Source organism: Cetorhinus maximus, unplaced genomic scaffold (assembly GCF_964194155.1).
Source record: "Cetorhinus maximus unplaced genomic scaffold, sCetMax3.hap1.1 HAP1_SCAFFOLD_603, whole genome shotgun sequence".
Classification (NCBI taxonomy): domain Eukaryota; kingdom Metazoa; phylum Chordata; class Chondrichthyes; order Lamniformes; family Cetorhinidae; genus Cetorhinus; species Cetorhinus maximus.
The window spans coordinates 18,474-35,610 of NW_027596545.1; the positions used below are offsets into that span (position 1 = coordinate 18,474).

The 17,137-nt window shown below is 52.7% G+C and overlaps 1 protein-coding gene across 1 annotated transcript; it reads right to left on the reverse strand.

The window, feature by feature from the left end:
- Window positions 1-232: 232 nt before the first annotated feature.
- Window positions 233-9,360, reverse strand: LOC144674273 (erythroblast NAD(P)(+)--arginine ADP-ribosyltransferase-like). Its single transcript, XM_078535699.1, has 3 exons — window positions 9,289-9,360; window positions 2,227-2,305; window positions 233-1,089 (listed from the first exon to the last, which is right to left on the reverse strand). Exons 1-3 carry the CDS (start codon window positions 9,358-9,360, stop codon window positions 233-235), a joined length of 1,008 nt encoding a protein of 335 aa, XP_078391825.1.
- Window positions 9,361-17,137: the final 7,777 nt, after the last annotated feature.

The following is a 17,137-nucleotide window of genomic DNA, read 5'->3' on the forward strand; positions in this document are numbered from 1 at the left end:
GGGGTTGAGGGTGTGTGAGTGGAGGGATGGGGGTTGAGGGTTGGGGAGGTGGGGAGGGTTTGAGGGTGTGTGAGGGGAGTGATGGGGGTTGAGGGTTGGGGAGGTGGGGAGGGGTTGAGGGTGTGTGAGGGGAGGGATGGGGATTGAGGGTTGGGGAGTTGGGGAGGGTTTAGGGTGTTTGAGGAGTATTGGATGGGGGTTGAGGGTCGGGGAGATGTTGGGAAATTGGAATCTATTCCTGGGAGAAGCCCTTGTAGAGAAATGCACCTAACCCCCCCAGAGTGACCAAGATCCCCAAGGCGATCAGAAACCCGGCCCACCAGGGTAGGGTCTCCCGGTAAACTCTCAGACAGTCACTACCGTCCCTCTCCAGCCCCACCTCAAGTCCCTCGTAGCCTCCCGAGCGGAGGGTGAAGTTGCAGTTTACCCCTGAGCCCTCGGCCTTTACAATCTCAAACTTCTCGTAGGGAGGGATTAAGATCTCATCTTCCTCCTTAAAGAACGAGTAATTGCGGATATTAACACCGTAAGCCGTGTTTAGCACAAAGAAAGTCCTGTTTCCAAATCCCTCGGCCACTCTTCTGTTGAGGGAGGTGGAGGCGAATCTCCCAAACCTCAGCTCCTGGCCCCGTCTCCCAGACTTGGGAATGTTCAACCCGCGATAAGCGTGTAACTGTTTGGAATGATCTCTCAATGCCTGGAGAGCGATGGTTAGGAGATAGTGGAAACCCTTCAGTTTAAATTTGGAGTTGTATATGTTGATTTTTCCATATTCCTGAACCTCATCGTTAAATGCCTTGTACAATGGTCCATTATGGGTGTACATAGTGACCACGATCATGTGCTCCTTAAGGAGACCGTGGGGAATGGTGCGCCCATTCCAAAACTTTCTTGCCAAATCCCAAACATTCATGAATGTCTTGTTTCTCTTCAGTTCTTCATTCAAACACTCGATCGCCAAGTTGTCCCAATCTTCACTCCGTGTGAACCAATACGCGGCCGAGTTCTCTTCCATATCCAGCCCATTGCCACCCGTGTGGATCCCACAGCTTTCCCCATCGCTGACCAGGGAAGTGACCAGTCCCTGTGCTGTGAATCAGAGAGAGAGAGTGAGACAAGTCCCAGTGATACAGTCTCTTCCACAACAACACAATGAACCAACGCCTCAGTACTGACCCTCCGACAGTGCGGCACTCCCTCAGTACTGACCCTCCGACAGTGCGGCACTCCCTCAGTACTGACCCTCCGACAGTGCGGCACTCCCTCAGTACTGACCCTCCGACAGTGCGGCACTCCCTCAGTACTGACCCACTGACAGAGCTGCATTCCCTCAGTACTGACCCACTGACAGTGCAGCACTCCACCAGTACTGACCCTCCGACAGAGCTGCATTCCCTCAGTACTGACCCTCTGACAGTGCAGCACTCCCTCAGTACTGACCCACTGACAGTGCAGCACTCCCCCAGTACTGACCCTCCGATAGTGCTGCACTCCCTCAGTACTGGCCCTCCGACAGTGCTGCACTTCCTCAATACTGTCAATCCGATAGTGCTGCACCCCCTCAGTACTGTCCCCCCGACAGTGCTGCACTCCCTCAGTACTGACCCTCCGACAGTGCAGCACCCCCTCAGTACTGTCCCTCCGACTGTGTTGCACTCCCTCAGTACTGACCCTCTGACAGTGCGGCACTCCCTCAGTACTGTCCCTCCGACAGTGCTGCACACCCTCAGTACTGTCCCTCCGACATTGCGGCACTCCCTCAGTACTGACCCTCCGACAGTGCGGTCCTCCCTCAGTACTGACCCTCCGACAGTGTTGCACTCCCTCAGCACTGACCCTCCGACAGTGCGGCACTCCCTCAGTACTGACCCTCCGACAGTGCTGCACTCCCTCAGTACAGGCAGCATAATCCTGCTGATGATGGAAATGTGAAATAAAGACGGAAGATGCTGGAATAACTCAGCAGATCTGGCAGCGTGTGTGGAGAGTGGAGCCAGGTTAACGTTTCGAGTCCGTATGAACCCCCATCAGAAAATGCCTGGGGATGTCTGTCTGGACTTGTCACTGTGCAGGTCCCAAACCCACCAGTTTCAGAGTCACGTTTACGAGAGAGAGAGAGGGACAGTAAAACCCAGTGAGATAGAGACCAAAATGTTGTAAAGATAACCACCTCAAAGATAAGGGACGGATTCTTTTGAGGTTTGCAGTCAGTGTGTAAATACTCACAGCCTATCAGGAGGTAAACGTAAATGAACCACCTCATCTTGGATAATCTCCACATTTGATGCAATAAACTTTCACATTCCTGGAAATGGACCTCACTCTGATTTTCTCATTTCCGATCTTGTACGTGACCAGTACCTGGCTCTGAGCTGCACCTACATTTTGTGATAGTTTGTTTAACCCACACACTGAGAAACGTGCAAAATCCTTCGGTGCACTGTACTTCCTGGAACCCCGATTCGTGTGTAAACAAGAGGGGCTGGAGGAGGTTACAGAGATAGGGAGTGTTGTAGGGGCTGGAGGAGGTTACAGAGATAGGGAGGGTTGTAGAGTCTGAAGGAAGATTACAGAGATAGTGCATTGCAGTGCAGTGTCCACTGATTCCTGGCCCTTCTACAAGGAAGCAGTCCCTCAGTACTGACTTTCCAACAGTGCGGCACTCCCTCAGTACTGAACCTCCGACAGTGCGGTGCTGCCTCAGTACTGACCCTCCGACAGTGCAGCACTCCCTCAATGCTGACCCTCTGACAGTGGAGCGCTCCCACAGTACTGACCCTCCGACAGTGCAGCACTCCCTCGGTAATGACCCACTGTCAGTGCAGCACTCCCTCAGTACTGACCCTCCGCCAGTGCAGCACTCCCTCAGTACTGACCCACTGACATTGCATCACTCCCTCAACACTGACCCACTGACAGTGCAGCACTCCCTCAGTACTGACCCTCCGACAGTGCGGCGCTCCCTCAGTACTGACCCTCCGACAGTGCGGCACTCCCTCAGTACTGACCCACTCACAGTGCAGCACTCCCTCAGTACTGACCCTCCGCCAGTGCTGCACTCCCTCAGTACTGACCCACTGACAGTGCAGCACTCCCTCAGTACTGACCCACTGACAGTGCAGCACTCCCTCAGTACTGACCCTCCGACAGTGTGGCGCTCCCTCAGTACTGACCCACCGAAAGTGCTGCTCTTCCTCAATACTGTCAATCCGACAGTGCAGCACTCCCTCAGTACTGTCCCTCCGACAGTGCAGCACTCCTTCAGTACTGTCCCCCCGACAGTGCTGCACTCCCTCAGTACTGGCCCTCCGACAGTGCGGCACTCCCTCAGTACTGACCCTCCGACAGTGCGGCACTCCCTCAGTACTGACCCTCCGACAATGCTGCACTCCCTCAGTACTGACCCTCCGACAGTGCTGCACTCCCTCAGTACTGACCCTCCGACAGTGCTGCACTCCCTCAGTACTGACCCTCCGACAGTGCGGCACTCCCTCAGTACTGTCCCTCCGACAGTGCTGCACTCCCTCAGTACAGGCAGCATAATCCAGCTGATGATGGAAATGTGAAATAAAGACGGAAGATGCTGGAATAACTCAGCAGATGTGGCAGCGTGTGTGGAGAGTGGAGCCAGGTTAACGTTTCGAGTCCGTATGAACCCCCATCAGAAAATGCCTGGGGATGTCAGTCTGGACTTGTCACTGTGCAGGTCCCAAACCCACCAGTTTCAGAGTCACGTTTACGAGAGAGAGAGAGGGACAGTAAAACCCAGTGAGATAGAGACCAAAATGTTGTAAAGATAACCACCTCAAAGTTAAGGGACGGATTCTTTTGAGGTTTGGAGTCAGTGTGTAAATACTCACAGCCTATCAGGAGGTAAACGTAAATGAACCACCTCATCTTGTGTAATCTCCACATTTGATGCAATAAACTTTCACAGTCCTGGAAAATGACCTCACTCTGATTTTCTCATTTCCGATCTTGTACGTGACCAGTACCTGGCTCTGAGCTGCACCTACATTTTGTGATAGTTTGTTTAACCCACACACTGAGAAACGTGCACAATCCTTCGGTGCACTGTACTTCCTGGAACCCCGATTCGTGTGTAAACAAGAGGGGCTGGAGGAGGTTACAGAGATAGGGAGTGTTGTAGGGACTGGAGGAAGGTTACAGAGATAGTGCATTGCAGTGCAGTGTCCACTGATTCCTGGCCCCTGTACAAGGAAGCACTCCCTCAGTACTGACCCTCCGACAGTGCGGCACTCCCTCAGTACTGACCCTCCGACAGTGCGGCACTCCCTCAGTACTGACCCACTGACAGAGCTGCATTCCCTCAGTACTGACCCTCTGACAGTGCGGCATTCCCTCAGTACTGACCCACTGACAGTGCAGCACTCCCCCAGTACTGACCCTCCGATAGTGCTGCACTCCCTCAGTACTGACCCTCCGACAGTGCTGCACTTCCTCAATACTGTCAATCCGTTAGTGCTGCACCCCCTCAGTACTGTCCCTCTGACAGTGCTGCACTCCCTCAGTACTGACCCTCCGACAGTGCTGCACCCCCTCAGTACTGTCCCTCCGACAGTGCGGCACTCCCTCAGTACTGACCCTCCGACAGTGTTGCACTCCCTCAGCACTGACCCTCCGACAGTGCGGCACTCCCTCAGTACAGGCAGCATAATCCTGCTGATGATGGAAATGTGAAATAAAGACGGAAGATGCTGGAATAACTCAGCAGATCTGGCAGCGTGTGTGGAGAGTGGAGCCAGGTTAACGTTTCGAGTCCGTATGAACCCCCATCAGAAAATGCCTGGGGATGTCTGTCTGGACTTGTCACTGTGCAGGTCCCGAACCCACCAGTTTCAGAGTCACGTTTACGAGAGAGAGAGAGGGACAGTAAAACCCAGTGAGATAGAGACCAAAATGTTGTAAAGATAACCACCTCAAAGTTAAGGGACGGATTCTTTTGAGGTTTGGAGTCAGTGTGTAAATACTCACAGCCTATCAGGAGGTAAACGTAAATGAACCACCTCATCTTGGATAATCTCCGCATTTGATGCAATAAACTTTCACATTCCTGGAAATGGACCTCACTCTGATTTTCTCATTTCCGATCTTGTACGTGACCAGTACCTGGCTCTGAGCTGCACCTACATTTTGTGATAGTTTGTTTAACCCACACACTGAGAAACGTGCAAAATCCTTCGGTGCACTGTACTTCCTGGAACCCCGATTCGTGTGTAAACAAGAGGGGCTGGAGGAGGTTACAGAGATAGGGAGTGTTGTAGGGGCTGGAGGAGGTTACAGAGATAGGGAGGGTTGTAGAGTCTGAAGGAAGGTTACAGAGATAGTGCATTGCAGTGCAGTGTCCACTGATTCCTGGCCCTTCTACAAGGAAGCAGTCCCTCAGTACTGACTTTCCGACAGTGCGGCACTCCCTCAGTACTGAACCTCCGACAGTGCGGTGCTGCCTCAGTACTGACCTTCCGACAGTGCAGCACTCCCTCAGTGCTGACCCTCTGACAGTGGAGCGCTCCCTCAGTACTGACCCTCCGACAGTGCGGCAATCCCTCAGTACTGACCCACTGACAGTGCAGCACTCCCTCAGTACTGACCCTCCGCCAGTGCAGCACTCCCTCAGTACTGACCCACTGACAGTGAAGAACTCCCTCAGTACTGACCCACTGACAGTGCAGCACTCCCTCAGTACTGACCCTCCGACAGTGCGGCGCTCCCTCAGTACTGACCCTCCGACAGTGCGGCACTCCCTCAGTACTGACCCACTGACAGTGCAGCACTCCCTCAGTACTGACCCTCCGCCAGTGCAGCACTCCCTCAGTACTGACCCACTGAAAGTGCAGCACTCCCTCATTACTGACCCACTGACAGTGCAGCACTCCCTCAGTACTGACACTCCGACAGTGCGGCGCTCCCTCAGTACTGACCCACCGAAAGTGCTGCTCTTCCTCAATACTGTCAATCCGACAGTACAGCACTCCCTCAGTACTCTCCCTCCGACAGTGCAGCACTCCTTCAGTACTGTCCCCCCGACAGTGCTGCACTCCCTCAGTACTGGCCCTCCGACAGTGCGGCACTCCCTCAGTACTGACCCTCCGAAAGTGCGGCACTCCCTCAGTGCTGACCCTCCAACAGTTCTGCACTCCCTCAGTACTGACCCTCCGACAGTGCGGCACTCCCTCAGTACTGACCCTCCGACAGTGCTGCACTCCCTCAGTACTGACCCTCCGAGAGTGCTGCACTCCCTCAGTACTGACCCTCCGACAGTGCTGCACTCCCTCAGTACAGGCAGCATAATCCTGCTGATGATGGAAATGTGAAATAAAGACGGAAGATGCTGGAATAACTCAGCAGATCTGGCAGCGTGTGTGGAGAGTGGAGCCAGGTTAACGTTTCGAGTCCGTATGAACCCCCATCAGAAAATGCCTGGGGATGTCTGTCTGGACTTGTCACTGTGCAGGTCCCAAACCCACCAGTTTCAGAGTCACGTTTACCAGAGAGAGAGAGGGACAGTAAAACCCAGTGAGATAGGGACCAAAATGTTGTAAAGATAACCACCTCAAAGTTAAGGGATGGATTCTTTTTAGGTTTGCAGTCAGTGTGCAAATACTCACAGCCTATCAGGAGGTAAACGTAAATGAACTACCTCATCTTGTATAATCTCCACATTTGATGCAATAAACTTTCACAGTCCTGGAAATGGACCTCACTCTGATTTTCTGTTTTCCGATCTTGGACGTGACCAGTACCTGGCTCTGTGCTGCACCTACATTTTGTGATAGTTTGTTTAACCCACACAATGAGAAACGTGCACAATCCTTCGGTGCACTGTACTTCCTGGAACCCCGATTCGTGTGTAAACAAGAGGGGCTGGAGGAGGTTGCAGAGATAGGGAGGGTTGTAGGGGCTGGAGGAGGTTACAGAGATAGGAAGGGTTGTAGGGGCTGGAGGAGGTTACAGAGATAGGGAGGGTTGTAGGGGCTGGAGGAGGTTACAGAGATAGGGAGGGTTGTAGGGGGCTGGAGGAGGTTACAGAGTTAGGGAGGGTTGTAGGGGCTGGAGGAGGTTACAGAGATAGGGAGGGTTGTAGGGGCTGGAGAAGGTTACAGAGACAGGGAGGGTTTGTAGGGGCTGGAGGAGGTTTTCAGAGACAGGGAGGGTTTGTAGGGGCTGGAGGAGGTTTCCGAGATAGGGAGGGTTGTAGGGGCTGGAGGAGGTTACAGAGACATGAATGGTTGTTGGTGTTGGAGAAGGTTACAGAGACAGGGAGGGTTTATAGGGGCTGGAGGAGGGTTACTGAGACAGAGAGACTTTGTAGGGGCTGGAGGAGGTTACCGAGATAGGGAGGGTTGTAGGATCTGGAGGAGGTTACAGAGATAGGGAGGGTTGTAGGATCTGGAGGAGGTTGCTGAGATAGGGAGGGTTGTAGGATCTGGAGGAGGTTATAGAGATAGGGAGAGTTGTAGGGACAGGAGGAGGCTTCAGAGATAGGGGGTGTTGTAGGGGCTGGAGGAGACTTCAGAGATAGCGGGGGTTGTAGCGGCTGGAAGAGGTTGTTGAGATACTGGGTGTTGTAGGGGCTGGAGTTAGTTGTAGAGATAGGGAGGGTTGTAGGTCCTGGATGTGACAGAGAGACTGCCCGGGTGAGCGATTGGGATGGCTGGTGGTGGGGGGAATGAGAGAGCGAGATATAAACAGAGAATCAGTTTCATGGAGCAGATGAGATAGGGGAGAGACACAGGTGAAGTGGAGACCTGGTCATGGCCCAGCACTTGTGGTTTCAGCACAGTTTGTGGAGAAAGGAACTGAGCACGTCTCTCACTGAGTGGTTTAAACAGGAGGTCAGACGAGGAGAAAGGTCAAAGTTGAACGAAGCACAGCTCACAGACATGGCAGGAATTGATCCGAGCGGGGATTGTATCCTGGACTCTATATGGTCCAGGAGGGGTCAGTTAGCTCAAGGTGTTAGGATCTAGAGATAGTTTAATGTATATTTTTCTCTATTTGTGGGTTAAAAGATGAAACCAGTGGCCCAGTTTCATTTTTCAGTGGAGATGGAATCTCTAAGCTCTGTTTGTATACCTGCATTACTAATGAGGTTTTACGACACTTGAAGGGAAGGTCTCACAAGCACAAGGTAGAAAAAAAAACTGTGCTGTTACCTAGCAACAGGAGTCCAGTTAGAAAGAGAGAAAAGTCAGAAAAAAACCCGCCCGCCATCAATTAAAAGGTCACTTAAGCCGTTAAAATCCGATTCCGCGTTGCCTGAGTGCGAATTTGCCCTTGTCGCATGGGCAAAACGGGCAGGTGGGCAGCCGACAATTTCAAAACCCTCCTCCACTGGTGGGATAAAAAGGGTCAGCAGCATTGCCAGCGCGAGTCGTGAGGAGTTCAGGAGATCGTTTGCTGTTGGTGTGTTTTTGGTACTTGGTAGCTTCATCTCCATTCGGGGTTTCATTCTGAGCATTTCCAGGCTTCATTTCAGGCCTCATTGGTGTCTCCAAGGACCCCGGAGGTTTCAGACCGTGTGGGACCCTTCCAGTTACCAGACAGCCTTCCATCACCCTGGGAATGGGGATTGTGGTCTCCGCTGGACGCACCCCGTCTGAGGAGGGAGAGAGGGGCAGAAGGGAGAGGAGGCCGGGTATCCCAATGCAGCTTCCAGGGGAGGGTACCTGTGGGGAGGAGAGGCGCTGGCACAAGGGAAGCAGGGCCAGCTGGTAGTCTAAGGCGGAAGGGTCCGCAGAGAGCGCTGCTATCCTGCTGCCAGAGTTTACAGGCGGCGATGCAGCTACCTCAATATGTCCGAGGTGCAGTGCCGAAGAAGGCTTCTTCTCTCCTGGGAGACAGTGACCTCCATTTGGACAGACGAGTGGGACTGGGATCAGCTCTGACTGTGAGGGTGGACACCCAATGCCAGTGGCTCTGAAGGTCACAGAGGAGCCCGCAGAGATGTCAGACAGCTTGTGCACCAACGCGAGGTCGTTCTGGACCTCTCGGCTCACCATTGATGGACGGGCACCTCACTGGGATACTGTGTGCCTCATCCATCTCCCACACGGGCACTGCCCACCTGAGGTCAGTGCCTGTGTTGAGGGCTTGCAGGTCCGAGCGCAACCCCAGGAACCCCTGATTCTGTCGCTGGAGCTGCCTCTCCATGTGAGTGGCCGCTCTCTCAATGGAGGAGTCAGGACGCTCGGCCGTGAGGGTCAACGCAGTGATCATGCTCCACATGGACTCCTCCACAGCAGAGAGCCTGGCACTCAGACCCACACGGATCTCCACCAGATCCTCCCGGACATCCCACTGCACATCCAGCATCTGACGCCTAACGGACAACTCCATAGGCTCATCATCTGGTTTCGACCCAGCATGGTCATGGTCTCCAGCAGCCCTCCGACTGCCGGCGCCCAGCGCACACTCTCTGCCTCCGCCTGCCCCCTCAAGCGAGTGCCCTCAAGACGAGGTCTTGGAGATTGGAGGTTGGAAACCCTCGGATGCTGGGTTGGTGGAGGGAGTGAATGTTTGTGGATGGGGTGCCCGTCAAGCGGGGCTGCTTTGTCCTGGACGGTGTCGAGCTTCTTGAGTGTTGTGGGAGCTGCACTCATCCAGGCAAGTGGGGAGTATCCCATCACACTCCTGACTTGTGCCTTGTAGATGGTGGACAGGCTTTGGGGAGACAGGAGGTGAGTTACTGACCACAGGATTCCCAACCCCTGAACTGCGTTTGTAGCCCCAGTATTTACATGGCTAGTCCAGTTCAGTGAGGAGGAGTTGAGGAGGTGAGGAGGAGTTGAGGAGGTGAGGAGGAGTTGAGGGGCTGATGAGGAGTTGAGGAGGTGAGGAGGAGTTGAGGAGGTGAGGAGGAGTTGAGGAGGTGAGGAGGAGTTGAGGAGGTGAGGAGGATTTGAGTGCATTTCAAGCAATGACCTGGTTATAGAGTGAGTGGTTAGCACGATCACCCCTTAACACATGAGCATAGGCTACCCATAGGCTGTATGCATTCGACTGTGGTTATCCTGTAGGAAGGTGATGATATTCCACGTCTTTGGGAACATGGTGTCTGTGACCACCTCGATGCAATGGTGTACATCAGGCTGTGTTATCTCATGTGAGCTCTCCACAAACTGCCTGGAATGAGCCAGAGTTTTCCTCTGCACTGAGTCTCACTCAGTGAGGTCGGTAAATGCCTGACCTGTCTCTCGGGGCAGGAGAAGATCATCGGACCCTCTGCTGAAAATCTGGGGGTTCAGAGCCATGGCCGATTGGAAGAGATATCAGGCTCGAGGGGCTGAATGGCCTCCTCCTGTTCCTCTCTCCACATGATCTGAAGTTACCCCAATGCATCGATCTCTCCCTTGGTCTCTGTCGCGGACGTGCGGAGGGTTGCTAACAGAACTGTACCTGTGAGATACTCATAGACATGGGGCACTCCATAACAGTCCAAACGACATTCTCTGTACAGGGCGGAGTGCTGAGAGATCCTTCATATCGGAAAAATGGAGCCAGTTTCCAGGGAATAACCTTATCCAGTTTCAAAGACAGAATCTGTGCTTCACCTGGAGGTGAACAGAAATGGATGCAAAAAATGTTAGTGTCCAAAACACACATAATGGTGAGAAGGTGGGATTGAGGGATATGGAGAGAAGGAGGGATTGAGGGATATGGGGAGAAGGTGCGATTGAAGAGAGTGGGGAGAAGGTGGGATTGAGAGATATGGGGAGAAGGTGGGATGTTGGGATACGGGTAGATGCTGGGATTGAGGGATATGGAGAGAAGGTGGGATTGAGGGATTTGTAGAGAAGGTGGGATTGAGGGATATGGAGAGAAGGTGGGATTGAGGGGCGTGGGGAGAAGGTGGGATTGAGGGGCGTGGGGAGAAGGTGGGATTGAGGGATATGGGGAGAAGGTGGGATTGAGGGATATGGGGAGAAGGTGGGATTGAGGGATATGGGGAGAAGGTGGGATGGAGGGATACGGGGAGAAGGTGGGATTGAGGGATACGGGGAAATGCTGGGATTGAGGGATGTTTCGTAAAGTGGGAATGAAGGATATGAGGAGCAGGTGGGATTGAGGATGGTGGGGAGAAAGTGGGAGTTGGGGAAATCAGAGGAAGGTGGGTTTGATGCGTTGGATGTGCTGAGTGTTGATGGAGCTTTACTCCTTATCACTGTCCTGTACCTGCCCTGGCAATGTTCGGACACTAGAGGGAGATCAAAACTGTTCCTGATCACTGTCCAGTGATCACTGGGTTAGAGAGAGAGAGGAAATCAGCCAGGGTTCCTGCTCCCGATCACTGTCCAGTGATCCCTGGGTTAGAAAGAGAGGGGAAATCAGCCAGGGTTCCTGCTCCTGATCACTGTCCAGTGATCGCTGGGTTAGAAAGAGAGAGGAAATCAGCCAGGTTTCCAACTCCTGATCACTGTCCAGTGATCCCTGGGTTAGAGATAGAGAGGAAATCAGCCATGGTTCCTGCTCCTGATCACTGTCCAGTGATCCCTGGGTTAGAGAGAGAGAGAAGGGAAATCTGCCAGGGTTCCTGCTCCTGATCACTGTCCAGTGATCCCTGGGTTAGAGATAGAGAGGAGAAATCAGCCAGGGTTCCTGCTCCTGATCACTATCCAGTGATCCCTGGGTTAGAGAGAGAGAGGGGAAATCAGCCAGGGTTCCTGCTCCTGATCACTATCCAGTGATACCTGTGATAAGAAGAGAGCGGGAATTCAGCCAGAGATCCTGCTCCTGATCACTGTCCAGTGATACCTGGGTTAGAGAGAGAGGAGAAATCAGCCAGGGTTCCTGCTCCTGATCACTGTCCAGTGATACCTGGGTTAGAGAGAGAGGGGAAATCTGCCAGGGTTCCTGCTCCTGATCACTGTCCAGTGATCCCTGGGTTAGAGAGAGAGAGGGGAAATCAGCCAGGGTTCCTGCTCCTGATCACTGTCCAGTGACCCCTGGGTTAGAGAGAGAGGGGAAATCAGCCAGGTTTCCTGCTCCCGATCACTGTAATGTGATCCCTGGGCTAGAGAGAGATAGAGAGAGACAGAAGGGATATCCGACAGGACTCGTGGCCCTGATCACTGTCCTTTGGGCACCTGGGTTTAGAGAGAGAGGAGATATCAGCCAGGACCACTGTTCCTTATCACTGTCCAGTGAATCCACGGGTTAGATTGACTGTGGAAATCAGCCAGGGTTCCTCCTCCTTATCACTGTCCAGTGGTCTCTGGGTTAGATGGAGATTGGAAATCAGCCAGGGTTCCTGCTCCCGATCACTGTACAGTGATGTCTGGGTCATAGAGAGTGAGAGAGAGTGAGAGAGGGTGAGAGAGGGTGAGAGAGGGTGAGAGAGGGTGAGAGAGGGTGAGAGAGGGTGAGAATGGTTGAGAGAGGGTGAGAGAGGGTGAGAGAGAGTGAGAGAGGGTGAGAGAGGGTGAGAGAGGGTGAGAGAGAGTGAGAGAGAGTGAGAGAGAGTGAGAGAGGGAATCAGGCAGGGTTCCTGCTCCTGATCACTGTCCAGTGGTCCCTGGGTTAGAGAGAGAGAGGAAATCACACAGGTTCCTGCTCCTGATCACTGTCCAGTGGTCCCTGGGTTAGAGAGAGAGGGGGAAATCAGCAAGGGTTCCTGCTCCTGATCACTGTCCAGTGATCCCTGGGTTAGAGAGAGAGAGGGAATCAGGCAAGGTTCCTGCTCATGATCACTGTCCAGTGGTCCATGGGTTAGAGAGAGAGAGAGGAAATCAGCCAGGGTTCCTGCTCCTGATCACTGTCCAGTGGTCCATGGGTTAGAGAGAGAGAGAGAGGAAATCAGCCAGGGTTCCTGCTCCTGATCACTGTCCAGTGATCCCTGGGTTAGAGAGAGAGGGGAAATCACCCAGGGTTCCTGCTCCTGATCACTGCCCGGTGATCCCGGGTTAGAGAGAGAGGGTAAATCAGCAAGGGTTCCTTCTCCTGATAACTTTCCAGTGATCCCTGGGTTAGAGAGAGAGAGGGGAAATTAGCCAGGGTTCCTGCTCCTGATCACTGTCCAGTGATCCCAGGGTTAGAGAGAGAGAGGGGAAATCAGCCAGGGTTCCTGCTCCTGATCACTGTCCAGTGATCCCTGGGTTAGAGAGAGAGAGGGGAAATCAGCCAGGGTTCCTGCTCCTGATCACTGTCCAGTGATCCCTGGGTTAGAGAGAGAGGGGGGAAATCAGCCAGGGTTCCTGCTCCTGATCACTGTCCAGTGATCCCTGGGTCAGAGGGACAGAGGGGAAATCAGCCAGCGTTCTTGTTCCTGATCTCTTTCCAATGATCCCTGGGTTAGAGAGAGAGGGGAAATCAGCCAGGTTTTCTGCCCCTGATCACTGTGCAGTGATCCCGGGTTAGATACAGAGGGGAAATCAGCCAGGGTTCCTGTTCCTGATCACTGTCCAGTGGTACCTGTGTTAGATGGAGATGGGAAAGCAGCCAGGGTTCCTGCTCCTGATTAGTGACCAGTGATGTCTGGAACAGAGTGACAAAGACAGAGACAGAGACAGAGTCAGAGACAGAGACAGGAAATCAACCAGGGTTCCTGCTCTTGAACACTGTGTAATGGGTTAGAGAGAGACGGGAAATCAGCCAGGCTTCCTTTTCCTGATCAATGACCAGTGATCCCTGGGTTAGAGAGAGAGGGGAAATCACCTCGATCACTGTCCTCTAATGTCTGCGTCAGAGAGACAGAAAGAGACAGAAAGGGAAATCAGCCAGTGTTCCTGTTCTGATCACTGTCCAGTGATACCTGGGTAAAAGTTAGAGAAGAGAAATCAACCAGGGCCCCCGCTCCTTATCACTGTCCAGTGATCCCTGGGTTAGAGAGCGAGAGAGAGGTGAAATCAGCCAGGGTTGCTGCTCCTGATCACTGTCCAGTGATCCCGGGTTAGATAGAGAGAGGGGAAATCAGCCAGGGTTCCTGCTCCTGATCACTGTCCAGTGATCCCGGGTTAGAGAGAGGATGGAAATCAGCCAGGGTTCCTGCTCCTGATCACTGTCCAGTGATCCCGGGTTAGAGAGAGGGTGGAAATCAGCCAGGGTTCCTGCTCCTGATCACTGTCCATTGGTTCCTGTGTTAGATGGAGTTGGGAAATCAGCCAGGGATCTTGCTGCCGATCACTGTCCAATGATGTTGGAATGAGAGTGAGAGAGAGAGAGTGAGTGAGAGAGAGTGAGTGAGAGAGAGTGAGTGAGAGAGAGTGAGTGAGTGAGTGTAAGAGAGAAAATGAGAGAGAGAGTGAGTGAGAGAGAGTGAGAGAGAGGAAATCAGCCAGGGTTCCTGCTCCTGATCACTGTCCAGTGGTCCCTGGGTTAGAAAGAGAGGGGAAATCAGCCAGGGTTCCTGCTCCTGATCACTGTCCAGTGATCCCTGGGTTAGAGAGAGAGGGGAAATCAGCCAGGGTTCCTGCTCTTGAACACTGTGAAATGGGTTAGAGAGAGAGGGGAAATCAGCCAGGCTTCCTTTTCCTGATCAATGACCAGTAATCCCTGGGTTAGAGAGAGAGGGGAAATCAGCCCGGGTTCCTGCTCCTGATCACTGTCCAGTGATCCCAGGGCTAGAGACAGAGCGGAAATCATCCCGATCACTGTCCTCTAATATCTGGGTCAGAGAGAGAGAAAGAGACAGAAAGGGAAATCAGCCAGTGTTCCTGTTCTGATCACTGTCCAGTGATACCTGGGTTAAAGTTAAGAGGAGAAATCAACCAGGGCCTCCGCTCCTTATCACTGTCCAGTGATCCCTGGGTTAGAGAGAGAGAGAGAGAGGTGAAATCAGCCAGGGTTCCTGCTCCTTATCACTGTCCAGTGATCCCTGGATTAGAGAGAGAGAGAGAGGTGAAATCAGCCAGGGTTCCTGCTCCTTATGACTGTCCAGTGATCCCTGGGTTAGAGAGAGAGAGAGAGGTGAAATCAGCCAGGGTTCCTGCTCCTGATCACTGTCCAGTGATCCCGGGTTAGAGAGAAGGTGGAAATCAGCCAGGGTTCCTGCTCCTGATCACTGTCCAGTGATCCCTGGGTTAGAGAGAGAGAGGGGAAATCAGCCCGGGTTCCTGCTCCTGATCACTGTCCAGTGATCCCAGGGATAGAGAGAGAGAGAGAGGGGAAATCAGCCATGGTTCCTGCTCCTGATCACTGTCCAGTTGTTCCTGTGTAAGATGGAGATGGGAAATCAGCCAGGATTCCTTTGCCTGATCACTGTCCAGTGATCCTGGGGTTTGAGACAGAGGGGAAATCAGCCAGGGTTCCTGCTCCTGATCACTGTCCTGTGATCCCTGGGTTAGAGAGAGAGGGGGAATCAGCCAGTGTTCCTGCTCCTGATCAATGTCCAGTGATCCCTGGGTTAGAGAGGGAGAGGGGAATCAGCCAGTGTTCATGCTCGTGATCACTGTCCAGTGGTCCCTGGGTTAGAGAGAGAGGGGAAATCAGCCATGGTTCCTGCTCCTGATCACTGTCCATTGTTTCCTGTGTTAGATGGAGTTGGGAATTCAGCCAGGGATCTTGCTGCTGATCACTGCACAATGATGTTGGAATCAGAGTGAGAGTGAGAGATTGAGTGAGAGAGAGTGAGTGAGAGAGAGTGAGTGAGAGAGAATCAGTGAGAGAGAGTGAGTGAGAGAGAATGAGTGAGAGAGAGTGAGTGAGAGAGAGTGAGTGAGTGAGTGTAAGAGAGAAAATGAGAGAGAGAGTGAGTGAGAGAGAGTGAGAGAGAGGAAATCAGCGAGGGTTCCTGCTCCTGATCACTGTCCAGTGGTCACAGGGTTAGAGAGAGAGGGGAAATCAGCCCGGGTTCCTGCTCCTGATCACTGTCCAGTGATCCCTGGATTAGAGAGAGAGAGAGAGGTGAAATCAGCCAGGGTTCCTGCTCCTGATCACTGTCCAGTGATCCCTGGTTAGAGAGAGAGGTGAAATCAGCCAGGGTTCCTGCTCCTGATCACTGTCCAGTGATCCCTGGTTAGAGAGAGAGGGGAAATCAGCCAGGGTTCCTGCTCCTGGTCACTGTCCAGTGGTACCGGTGTTAGATGGAAATGGGAAAATCAGTCAGGGTTCCTGCTCCCGATCATTGTCCAGTGATCCCTGGGTTAGAGAGAGAGAGGGAGAGAGATAAATAGATAGGGGAATCAGCCAGTGTTCCTGCTCCTGATCACTGTCCAGTGATCCCTGGGTTAGAGAGAGAGAGGGGAAATCAGCCAGGGTTCCTGCTCCTGTTCACTGTCCAGTGATCCCGGGTTTAGAGTCAGAGGGTAAATCAGCCAGGGTTCCTGCTCCTGATCACTGTCCAGTGATCCCTGGGTTAGAGAGAGAGAGAGGAAATCAGCCAGGGTTCCTGCTCCTGATCACTGTCCTTTGATCTCCCATTCCTGAATTTCCTCATCCCTGGAACCATTCTCTGAATCTTTTCTGCCCTCTCCCTGAAGCCTTTTTCATCCTCCCTGAAGTGTGATGCCTGGAACTGGACACAATTCTCTTGCTGAGGCTGAGCCAGTGTTTTATACACGTTTAACATAACCTCCCTGCTCTTGTAATCTATACCCCTATTAATAAAGCCCAGGATACTGTCTGCTTTATTACCCGCTCACTCACCCTGACCCCCTTTAGAATTGTACCCTTTATTTGATATTGTCTCTCCAAATTCTTCCTCCCAAAATGAACCACTTCACTCTCTACGTTAAACTGCAATTGCCATCTGCCTGCCCACTTCACCAGTTCAACGTATAGAGTGTGCACAGCAAGATTCCAATAAGTTACAATGATCAGAGATATTTGGATAGTTGCTCGTTAGTTTTTATTGAAATATTGCTTGTGAAAAGGATAGAGCACAAATTATTTTAATTTGAGGTCAACATTGTTAATTCAACATTTAAAACACTGTCAATCTATCAAACATGACCTTAATATACAGTTTGCACAGATAGCAAGAGGAGGAGGCCATTCAGCCCCTCAGACCTGATCGTTTGCCATGCGGGGAACATGGTTAGGGATTATGAGGGCAGAGTTTAGATCATTAGGCGCGTGAGGGTTGATGGTGTGCGAGGTTGGGGAGGGGTTGAGGGTGTGTGAGGGGAGGGAGGGGGGTTGAGGGTTGCGGAGGTGGGGAGGGATTGAGGGTGTGTGAGTG